The sequence below is a fragment of the Aotus nancymaae genome, unplaced genomic scaffold (assembly GCF_030222135.1).
Source record: "Aotus nancymaae isolate 86718 unplaced genomic scaffold, 86718_ANA_hifiasm-v0.15.2.pri h1tg000020l, whole genome shotgun sequence".
Taxonomy (NCBI): Eukaryota; Metazoa; Chordata; class Mammalia; order Primates; family Aotidae; genus Aotus; species Aotus nancymaae.
This window is the reverse complement of record NW_026988432.1, coordinates 8,372,097-8,384,850: the sequence shown is the minus strand read 5'-3', so window position 1 is coordinate 8,384,850 and position 12,754 is coordinate 8,372,097. Positions and strand designations below refer to the sequence as shown.

Genomic DNA, 12,754 nt, shown 5'->3' with positions numbered 1-12,754 from the left:
TAGAGACCCACAAAAAGTTATTTTAAAGTGTCTATACTTAAAGTAAGTCAAGTGTTTCCATAATTTTTGACTTGGTAAATTTCTTTCACACATGTGGGAAGAAAGAGTGGCATTTCAAAGTCACGTCTTCATAGAGAGCCAAGTTTGAGAGTTACAGACAAGAAAAGGAGGGCATGGTCTAGTAGTTCAATGCTAGGAATTTTTTCTCCAGAAAATTCCTCTATGTACCATGCTGGGCTGATTCTACCCTTGAAGGCAACTAAAAAGGAGCACCTTTTGGAGTTCAGTTTCCTTCAAATATATATATCCACATGATCCTTGGTTATTTTTTATTTATTAGAACATAGCAGAACTAAGTCTGACCGTACTGTTATTTCAAGTGATTCTGGATGTGAGTGGTAAAGCTGGATAAAGAGGATATTCTTAGATTCCATAAAGGAATGTAATTTGAAAGACAGACATTTAGAGAAAAGACTGAGAATTTTACATTCTTACTGCATTAAAATATATTGACTCCTTAGCATATGCTGGCAGTGTCAGATGGAATGGTTCCCAAGGCCAGCCTCCAGTTCAATACTTCTCTAGAAGACTCACAAGACTCAGAAAAACACACTGTGCTCACAGTTTGGTTCACCACCATGAGAAATAAGATTAAAATCATCAAAGAGTTAACTCACAAGGGATAAAGACCAGGAGAGTCCAGGCAAAAGCTTCCAAGGCCCCTCACAGTGGGGTTATATGAGGACACCCTTAATACTCTCAGCAATGACATGTGACAACACATGCAGTGCCATAAACCAGAGAAGTCCCCTGAGCCATGATGTCCAAGGTTTTTATTGGGGGCCAGTCACGTAGGCATGCAGCAGCCCTAGGACTGATTCAGCTACACAGGCTCCATCAGAGTAAAGACAGGCATTCCTGCTAGGCTATCTCTTGTTGGGATAAATATATATGGTAAAATGGATACAGCATGGCCCAAGGTCTCAGACTTACAGAAATAGGCAGAATGTTCCAAAGGCCCAGAGATCATATCCCAGAAGCCAGCCCTAGGCCATCCTAAAATTAGGAATGAAGAATGTGCAAGGTTTAAATAACCAACTGGGACCTACTAAATTAACTCTTTCCTGCCAACTATCACATGCATTACTTCATTTAATTAAAAATAATACTAATAAAATCTTGTTGCTGAGTTAATAAGTAAAATAACTGGCTCACGTTAATCCCCCATTGCCCTCCTCATGGCCCTAAACTTCTCCCTGGTAGCACATATCTCCCTGGTAGCTCAGGCTTCAAACAGTGCCTAGATTATAGTAGTTACTTGAAAAATATATAAATTTATATGACAGGCTAGAGCATTGTGGTTGAAATTGGTGCCCTAGTCTTTTGAATCCCATATTATGATTTTCCTATATCACAGTGTCAAAAACAAACAAAAATAAAGAAAATTCTGGAAACAAATGTGACAGTTCTGTTTACCTCTCAGAATTTTTATAAGGCCCTAGAATATTCCCAGAGCTGAAAGAAACCTCAGATTATATTATCCAACATTCCATTTTAGATAAAAAAAAAACATTCATTTTGTAGAGAGACATTGTTAGATATAAAAAGATTACATTTGCAATTGTCTGCAAATATCAATAGAATTTTAGTTTGCAGTAAGGACAAATATGTCATCCATATTTTCCCTTTTTCACAAAATAAATGCAATTGAGGAATGTGTGTCTTGTTGGCAAGGGAGTCAGAGGGTTCAGATGTAACTAACACCTCTGTTTTAGCTTTTCCCAAGTTAAGGAAATAATTCTTTGGGTTCATTTGCTCTTTTTGTCATATTTCTTTCTAACATTTGTTTTATGTATCACAGTCTTTAAAATGCTGTACAAATACAGCTTCTAATTTGTCCTCCTGTGGGTCCCATATGTCATCTCCCACTCCTCTTCGATGAAATGGTGACCTGTGGAGAAGGTTCTGTAGTCCAGTCATTATCAAACTCTAATGTGTGTGGGGGTCACCTGGGGATGTGTTAAATGCAGATTTAAGTTTAACAGTCTGGACAAGCTCCCAAGCAGGCAGATGCTGCTGATTTGTGGACCATGCTTTGAGGGGCAAGTCAAATGACATCTAAATTATTTCTTCTTTCTCCTAATTATCTTCTCTAATATTGGCTCACTACCTCAAGACTATTTAGACAGATAACAGCCCCTAAAGAACACATTTTAAACAATAAGACACACCTAGAGTATTAGTCCATTTTCACACTTCTGTAAAGAAATACCCAAGACTGGGTAACTTATAAAGGAAAGAGGCTTGACTCGGTTGCACATGGCTGCAGAGGCTTCAGGAAACTTACAGTCATGACAGGAGGTGAAAAGGAAGCAAGGACCTTCTTCACATGATGGTAGGAGAGAGAGGAGCAAAGGATCACTTACAAACCATCAGATCTCATGAGAACTCACTATCAGGAGAGCAGCATGGTACAAACCACCCCATGATCCAATTGCCTCCCCGCCTCCCTCCCACATGTGGGGATTACAGGTCCCTCCCTCGACACATGGGAATCACAATTGAGGATGAGATTTGGGTGGTGACACAGAGCCAAACATGTCACCTAGCCCATTTATTCCGACATGGCTGATAACAAACATGAGCCTCATCTAGGCTTAGGCACAAACTCTGAAGAAAGAGCATCTTCTACCTAAAGTTTCTTTGCTTTTTATGCTGTCTTAAATGCCTTATCTCATGATCAACAAATGACGTTTACAGTAGTTTTTATTTCAGAGACCAAAATCCCTCCTGTAAGCATGCAAGCTTCTGCACGGGGCAGAGTTAAATCCCAGGAAGTGGACAAGCACTGGAGCTTTACATCTCAATGACTGACTGTGAAATAACAATTTGTGTTTTCAGTATCTCATTTCCAAAGGCTAATAAGCACTGTTTTTCAGATGACTATAAACAAAGCTCAACCTCAAACAAGATGCACTCCCTACTTATCAATGGTTTTGTTGCTGCTGCTCCTTACTCCTCTGAATCAAAGAAAGCTCATTTGTTTCACTTTGTGAAAACTCCTCATTGTTCCCCCAGACTTTCCATTTCACGCTGGGTGAATTTTATTAAGATCTCTTTCAGAGAAGCTAAGTGCTGGCTCTATAGGGCCCTGAGGGATCGCAGCTGCAGCCTCTATAACGTCTGAAGCCACTTGAGACAATTTTTTTCTATTGAAAACTCCTTGGAGAATCATAGAAAAGAATCTAAAATCTTTTTGGTGCTTAGTTTCTCCTCATGAATATTTTGATGTTATAACTTGAAAATTACTTGATGTTATAACCTGAAACTCAACACAGAAATCCGGTTAATATCCAGTATCCAAATATTAGCATATTGATAATGGGTGGGTCTTTCTGAAAATATTCAACGATTTTTAAGAGCTAGCTTAAAGTATTAAAATATTTTCCATTTTAGAGTTAGTCTCTGTTAATGAAACTTATCTATAATCCTATTGAATAACAACTTGTCAGTGGAGTTTCTCCAATAAAAAATGTTTTTAAAAAGTAATTCTAATTTGATAGCTGAAAAAGAATCTGCATTCTGATTTTTCCCTGAATTGACATACGAATTTTATTATATACACTCAGAAATGACATAGTGATAGCTGCATAACATTTGTCCATAATATTGTATTATGATAGCATAATAGTGTATATCATAATGGCAGATAAAAATACTGTAATTAATCTAGCCATTTCTCTATGGTAGATATTTAGTTACAGACTTTCTCAGTGATGAAATTAGTAACAGCTAACATTTTTTAGCACTTAATGTGGGTTAAGCAACACTAAATGTTTTTCTATCAACTCTTTTTTTTTTTTTTTTTTTTTTTTTTTTTTTTGAGACTGAGTTTCGCTCTTGTTACCCAGGCTGGAGTGCAATGGCGAGATCTCGGCTCACCGCAACCTCCGCCTCCCGGGTTCAGGCAATTCTCCTGCTTCAGTCTCCTGAGTAACTGGGATTACAGGTGCACGCCACCGTGCCCAGCTAATTTTTTGTATTTTTAATAGAGACGGGGTTTCACCATGTTGACCAGGATGGTCTCGATATCTTGACCTCGTGATCCACCCGCCTCGGCCTCCCAAAGTGCTGGGATTACAGGCATGAGCCATCTTTTAACTTTCATAAGGATCTTGGGCCCATTATTATTCCTACTTTAGAGGTGTGGAAAGTGAGTACTACCAAGTTGAGTAACATTCCCAGGGTCAATTGCTGGTAAGTGGTAGAGCCAAAGTTTCAACCAGATATTCTCATATCCAAATAGAGTCTCCTTTCTGCCTTGTTGTGCCCCAGGTTATACCAAGATTTGCCTAAGAACTCAGTTTAAATAAAAGATTCAGCCTGTATGTGCAAATCCATAAACTAAAAAATATGAAAAACTAAAGTGTATTGAAAATTTAGTTTTCTCCTTGTTCCAGTAAGTATAAAATTGCAGATTTATCATAAGTTATTTAAATTTCAAGAGCTATCAACTGATAGGTGGTAGTGCTATTATGTTACAAGGTAAACATCCTTAAAGACAATATCTATTTTTATTCATTAAATATTGGCAATCATCCACTGCCATGCCTAAATCACTTTTTTCTGTTCCTTTACATTGTTATGAATGTTTCGTTTTTAAACATCCGAATGTACATGTTTAGTTTTAGTTTCGTTTTCATGTACCATTTAAAGTTGCACCTTTTGGTTGGTTTGGTTGCAGCTGAATCAGCCTTACTAACTCCCGTGGAGGTCGGGAGGAGGAGGCAAAAGGGCAAGGGCATTGATTACGTGGAAAACGGTGACACACTTGAACACACGGAGACCCATCTCTTTCCCCTGTCTCTATTCTCACAGAATGTGCGACACAGGAGAAGGACTATTCACTTTTCAAACGAGGGAAGGAGAAATGATCTATCAGAAGGTCCATTCTGCAACACTGGCCATAGCTGAGCAACATGAAAGATTAATGCTAGAGATGGAGCAGAAGGCCCGGGTAAGGCCCTTTCCCTGGTAACCTCTCAGCTTGGAAATGAATGTCACTGAGGTCTGATGTGCAACGTGGATGTGGGGGGCCATTCACACCGGTGCCTCAGTGTCCACTCTGCCCTGATCCTGAGGACTTACCCCACCCTCTCATCTCTCTAATATCCTACTCAGTATGTAGAAGAAGTTATCTGTGGCCACCAACTGTGAGCCCTGCACTTCTGGCATCTACCTATATAAGGCCTGTTGCCTTGGATGTCAAAAAGAGGGGCTTGCATAATCAAATAAGAAGCAATGTTGTCTGCATGTCGCCACATACAGTTGGACAATCTGAGATTTAAATACGGGCTCAAAATAACTAGGAAGATTAAGTTCTCACCAGAAAGGGTTCCATTTTTTTTAATCTTTATGTTTATCCTAGGTGCTTTAAAACTTCTAGCTCTTTCTGTGTATATATAATAACATGTTTGCAGAAGGAGCTTATGCTGGTTGCCCACAGAATAATTTGCCTATTGTCTTGTCCTAGAACTATATTCCAGCTTCAGGATCAAGCTAAAAAATAATCCAGTAAAGAATCTAAAGTAGTAAATTCTATCAATATGACTAGCTAAAAAATAAGCTTTACTACCAATTTGCTTAAAAAGCAAACAGTGGAATGACTATTGATTATAATCTTAAGAGATGAGTATTACTTTCTAGGATTTATAAAGATGTGTTAGAGTTCATCTAGGGAAGGACAGTTGATGTTTGGGAAGCATCTATAATTCTCTTTGTGAAACATCAATAAGTCTATTCTAGTTTAAGACAATGAAGTTTTATATTACTGTTATCTTAGTTTCCATTTCAAAATTCTATGAAATATTTTGAAGTATAAATTTTTTTAAAGAAAACAAGTAGTTTAAGTGATTATATGTTATTCTTAATGCACTTCTAAGTTTCTCAATAAGACATATATATATCTATCTCTCCATCTGGGGTATGGTTAAAAGAGCTTTCCTAACACCTCAGGAGGGAAAGGGCAACACAGGACATTGGACTCCCCATGGGACCGAAAGAGTAGCTTGAGTTTTAGCAGGATGATTAAGATGTGACCGTGGGAATGACTAAAGAATCATCAATCAGAGAGGGCTGGTAAAAATTTTCTAAGAAGACTTGGGTTAACTGTAAATATTGTAACAATTATGTAGTCAATATGATGTTTTTCTAGTGATTAAAATCAGGTGGGAAATATAAGTATCCAATTTCAAATTATTTCAGAGTCATGCATATTGATCATCAGCCCATATTTTCAATCTGCTGCTGATTTTCAACCAAAATTAACCATGGGGTTAACCATGATGTCACTTGCTATTAGTTAACCTTTGTACTTCTTTACTTATAGTTGCTTTAAACAAGCAAGAACTCCGAGTGATTTCAATTATATTTTAATGATGGAAATTCCAAGAGCTCTTTCACGTACTGTAATTATCTGCCATAAAGAGGAGCACACCATTGGTGCTCTGGGCTTGCATCCCAACACCACCACTTACTGGCTGTGTAATCTTGGGCAAATTATTTAACTCTTGTTTTCCCTTATTTGTAACAAGGGCATGTAATAGTTCTACTCATTTGGTTGTTATGAGCTTTCTGTGCATTCATCTATATAAAGTGCTGAGAATCAGACCAAGCACACAGAAGTACTATGAAAGCGTTCATTATGATGAGGGTGATGTCGGAGTGACCTTGAATAATTATCAGAGTTGCTATTATGGCTACATAATATCCTTCAAATGCTTTCAAGTATTTTGTGCCAAAATGTTTGCTAAACAAAATTTAATTAACTTTTGTTGTTGATGTTATATGTTTCTCACGTCCTGTGCCACTGAGAAGAAAGTCAAAAGACTGGAGCCAAGTAACTGCTGTTAATGGCTTAGAGATGAGATAATGGATGCAGTCACTATAACCTCAGGCAGTCTAAAACTAGGTTGTACACCACAGACATGGGTGCTGGTATCAGTGCTGAGACAGATAGAAGGGAGAGTGCAACAAAAGTTTGAACAGCAGGCTCAATAAGGCTCAACAGAGGAACAAAATGTTTCTAGAAATCACAAAATCAGAGACTCCATCACTTGGCACATACATGTCAATAGAGTGCTTGGTTCAATTCCAGAAATGATTTCACAACTATGCTTTTCTCTGAAGGTTAATGCTAGTAAGAATTACTCCATGAATAATTTGTTCTTTAGAGTAAACTGAACTAATCCTTTTCCAAGTGCAAGCTGCCTCCAGTTGATAAATGCCTCAATTTCTAAAATTCTACTACCATAAGCTAAGTTTTCCAGTTCTTCCAGATACAATTTTTTTTTAAAGATACCTCCTCTGCATACACAAAACTTTGTTGTTGTTTGAGATAGGGTCTCGCTCTGTTACCCAGGCTGGAGTGCAGTGGCGTGAACACAGCTCACTGCAGCCTTGACCTCCTGGGCTCAAGTGATCCTCCCATCTCAGCCCAACTAGCTGGTACCACAGGCCTGCACCACTACTCTCAGCTAAATTTTGTATTTTTTATAGAGACGAGGTCTTACTATGTTGCCCAGGCTGGTGTTGAAGTCCTGGGTTCAAGTGATCCAACCTTCCTTGCCCTCCCAGAGTGCTAGGAATGCAGGCGTGACCACCATGCCCAGCGATGGAAAACGCTTAAAAAAAACTTCCAACAAGTGTGAAAGAATGTTTAAATACTCTCTAATTCTTCGTTTGCTATTTAAAATACAAAATTATAACTTGAAAGTTGGATAAACAAACTCAAGTGAGAAATAATGTCTCAACAACCATTTCTTACTATAAAACAAAGAATATGATCTTTTCATGTCATATAAGACCTCATTTTGTCCTTGTTTATAGCCTTCTTTCTTAGGGGAGAGGGGCACATGAATAAACATATTTGACATGTATCCATTGTCTGAAATAGGCCATATTTCTATTTTTGTGTGAATCTGATATCTAGAAAAATTTCTCAGCATTGTGAGAAAACATTGCATTTGCCACTCAACAGAGTAACTAGATAAAAGAACCACTAAATTGGTAAGATAATTAAAAGTGCATGTTTTGATTTCCCTCATGAATACTAAAAAAATTATTAACTGACAATTAAAATGTTGAGAAGTTATCTATTAACCATCTGCAAGATTGTCAAGTGCTTGCTGTATGCTAATGCTAAGTACCCTGCAAGGTGGTAGAGAGAAATACAAGAGAAGAGCAAGAAAGTTCCTTCTCAAGTAGCCCAGAATTGTGTGGGATCAAATAATTTGTTCTGCCCAGAACAAGATTACCTCATGTCCTTTGACTCCTTGAAATATCAAAAGTTTTCCATACCTTTATGTATGGGTAAGACATCACCATCACCAAATTTTGGTACACGATAAAAACACCACTTGAGCTTGTTCATGTCATGGAAGTAGAACCTGACTGATTTTTTGGATAATCAACTCATTGGAGTCAGCCCTCCGTAGAATGAATTTCCGTATTAGAAGATGACGTGCTTGCCATTTTGCATACAAATGTATAGCTACAGCTTCTCATTCCTGCCTCTAAGAAAGAATCAGAAAGTGGTCCTGGCAGAAAAGGAGACAGGAATCTCAAGGAGTCTCTATACCTCTCCATTTTCAAACTACAAACCAGTCTAATTTTAAGAGTTTTAAGATGCATAGGAGAATTAAGCTAAGGTAATACATACTAAACAGGAACTACTTTTGAGGAATTAATGTGTTGCAAATATTTGAGAAAATGATTAAAGCTAGATATTTGAACAAAGTATGTTCATCTCTAGACTGTTTCCATTTTACAGAGATCATTCTTGTTCTTAGAGCCAGCAGACTTCTTTGGTTTCGATTGCCAAAAGTGTGTCTGTAGATGGTTTGACATGCAATGTGCAACACTATCAAAAAAAGTTTGACATTCTTTGTGATAGAAGCCATTCATCAGAAACTGTATCACAAATGCACCCATGTGACTTAGCCTGTTAAGGTTGAGTATAGGCTGAAATCATGGACAAGGCCTCAAATGGACTGAAATAATTTTAGATTTTCATCGATCTGTTTTACATACACATACAATTCAATGAAAATGCTTTCTTTTTAAATGTGCTTTTTATGTTCTTGAGCAATTATAAAATGCTCACATGTAACAAGCAGTTGAGAAGACATGAGAAATTGTTTTTTTTACAGTTATAAACTTACCCAACTACTGATTACTACCAGTCTATGAAATATTTTTTGTTCAAATACTTGACATGAACTGGAATATACTACCATATTGCATCAATTTCAAGATACATATTTTTTTCTCATTTTGACATCTCTCAGGTCAAATGAGATATAGTTTAATCAGCAGCACTAATCTTTTGTAGTGCTACATAAAATGACATTTTACCTTACAATTGATGGCATCTTAGAGTGTATAAAATACAGTATTACTTTTTATAACCACAGAATGCATGCTTATTTATAACTTGAAGAACTAAGAAAGCCTTCCAGGTGAATTCTATCCTCAGCAACTTGGTTTCCATTTTAGTAAAAATATTCTTCTTATATTTTACAGGATTCTCTATTAGTATAAAAAAATTTTCTAAATCAAAAATAAGAATTTGAAAGCATTATACTCTAATGAGAGATATACAAATTAGTAAGTCTTTGCAGTTTCTTTTCGGGGTATATTCACAGATGTTTAAGAGAGTCTTCGAAAAGGCTAAGTGTGTGTGATTGCAAGTGGCAACTGATATCTAATATGTAAGAAAAGCTGCAAATAAAGTTATTCTTCAGAGTTCTATTCATGATTTTATCACTCAGTATTGTCACTATCATAAGATTCAAGCTTTTATGATTGCTGACAGTGATCAGTTTTCTGCCAGGAAATATTATTTGCATATTTGTAAATTTTTTTTTAACTGATAGTCATGGATTGTGATGAAACAACACAAGCTGAATTATTATGGTCAATAATGAAAATGTGAAAATGGATCTGTGATCCAAATTAATCAATTTACTTACTATTGTTCGGTTTCAGAACACTAAAGAAAATTTAGTCTAAACACCAAAAAAGACCTCACATGGCCTAGCTCGGTGGCTCACGCCTGTAATTCCAGCACTTTAGGAGGCCGAGACGGGCAGATTGCTTGCCTAAAAATATTAAAAATGCAAAATGTTAGCCAGGCATGGTGATAGACACCTGTAATCCCAGCTACTTGGGAGGCTGAGGCAGGAGAATCACTTGAACCCGGAAGGCAGAGGTTGCAGGGAGCCAAGATTGCGCTTGACCAACAATAGCGAAACTGTCTCAAAAACAAAACGAAACAAAACAAACAAACACCCACACACACATACCCCCAAGAACAAACACGTATTTCTGCATAAAGATACAAAGGGGGTGGAGATAGTGAGAAAGCGATGTGTAATTTGTCTAAATCAGTCTAATCTCTCATGATATGAGTAAAAATTAGACTACGATGTTTTTTCTTAAAATTCATTGTTTCCTTAAAATTTGATACTTTACATGTAGCTTCAGAAAATGCACTTCATGTATATATATGTATGTATTTCTTAAATGTAATTAAATAGATCAGAGTTGATTCTGTATAATAAAAATGATTTCCTAACACAAAAGATTGCAATCTGTGTTAAAATACAATTTTGTTTATTTACATCGCTGGAACTGAACGATATGAAGAAAGCTGCATAATTGTGGATAGTTTTCATAAATGAAAATATCAGATTTCGAAGGTTAATCAAAATGCCTCAACATACAGACATTATGGCGACATACCCATATACAACCCAATGGCTCAGACTATCTTTTCTTTGAAACAATGCTATAAAATTGAAGTGTTTTTTAAATGTAGGCCACTAAAATCTAAGTTGATATAAGCATTGCCTGGAAGGATAATGAAGGCTACTTTCAGTGCATGTGAGCAGAGGTGTCAGTTCCTTGGATGTATTCAGTGAACGCAGATGCAGTTTGTAGAAGAAACACAGGATTTAGGAGGTTGATTCTGGGGAAAGTCTGCAGCAGAGCAATGTGACCTTCAGCAGGTCACATACTGTTTTAGTTACCTGTAGTTAAAAGATGTTGAGTGAGGCACAATGATATAATACGTACTTCAGAGTGTTAGAAAACCACCTGGTCTTTAGTGAAAAACTCAGTAATTATGAGCTAATTCATAAAATGGCTAGCAAGAAACAACTTAGCTTTAAGTGGGAAAATTGTTTTAACCATCACTAAAAATTCATCCCAGCTTTCAGTACATGCAGATATTGGAAATTAATTATATGAGCTTAATGATAGCCTCTAGATATTTACATTTTTAAAATTTTAAAAGATCCCAAAATTTGAATTTAAATCACTAGAAACTTTAATGTTTCTTACATATTTATCATGTTACTTATATTCAAAGAGCAGCTCTGTAAATGTGTCTACTTACAAATAAACAGAGATAAAGAATATACATGTTCTTAAATGCATTACTGATTGCAGATGAAAATGGTGTTGAAAATGACAGTTTCTGCTGTTATTCCCAAACTCGGCTTATTTTCAGACTTCCTGAAAATATTTTAGTCCATACATGGTTTAATTTATTTATTCATTCACTCAGAGACAGATTCTCACTCTGTCGCCCAGGATGGAGTGCAGTGATGTGATCTTGGCCCACTGCAACCTTCACCTCCTGGTTTCAAGGAATTCTCCTGCCTCAGCCTCCCTAGTAGCTGGGATTACAGGCACATAACACCACCCCCAGCTAATTTTTTGTATTTTTAGTAGAGACAGGGTTTCACCATGTTTCCCAGGCTGGTCTCAAACTACTGAGCTCAGGCAATCTGCCCACTTTGGCCTCCCAAAGTGCTAGAATTACAGCATGAGCCACCAAGCCCGGCCAATACATGATCTGAAATATACAGTAACACTCATTTTTTTTAGGTTTAATGAAAACAATATCCTGCAAAGTTCAATTAAATGACATCTAGCACCTTTCATTAAATGATCATCTAAATATTACATTTTATTTGTCATTCTGGTACAGGGTTAGCAAGGTATCTTCTAATTCCTTTCCATTTATCTTTAATAAAATAGAAGATTCAGTCTGTGAGAAACCGATTGCCCATAAACCTTCAGACTCCAGATGACTGTTTAAACGAGTGCAAACAGTGCCAAGCATGGCTGGCTGAAGGTCTCTGTGGTCTCTATTCCTATAAGGTTTTCAGGTTTGAGTTCTTTTCCAAGAATAAATAAAACTTACTGTTCTCAACTGAAACAGCATTTGCAAGCAGCATTTTCTTATTAAGCAGTATAACATTTCTTTTTACAATTGACATATATTACACGTGTCACATTGCATGTTTCTGGTCACTTGTACCTTTGCAGTATTTCTTATTTACAGTGATTTTTTCACCCAGTCTCTCTTGTGTCAGTCATACCAGGGAACGTGCTGGCAGATGCACCTAGAGGCATTCCTTAACTCTCCTCATCATACAGAGAAAGCTGTGGCTTACCCTTTACAGCTTACAATGCACGCACGTGAACACACATTCTACTACTATTGTCTCACTTGTCTCTCATCCATTTCACTTTTCCCCACCTGCTCATATTGATCAGCTATTCCTCATATTCATTTGGGGGATTGTATTTCTATTTGGTAATTAGGCTTAGATCAAATTATATGCCTGTCTTCATTGTCATTCCTTTAACACCTCAATTTGGACAAATTTTCATGTCTTGGCCA

General features: G+C 36.9%; 1 protein-coding gene across 1 annotated transcript in view; it reads left to right on the top strand.

Moving 5' to 3' along the window:
* The window catches only part of DOK6 (docking protein 6), a 448,396-nt gene that overhangs the window by 343,661 nt on the left and 91,981 nt on the right, over positions 1-12,754 (top strand). The window contains exon 6 of the mRNA XM_064379032.1: positions 4,879-5,017. Within this exon, the coding sequence (XP_064235102.1) occupies positions 4,879-5,017 (139 nt within the window). The remainder of the gene's footprint in view (positions 1-4,878; positions 5,018-12,754) is intronic.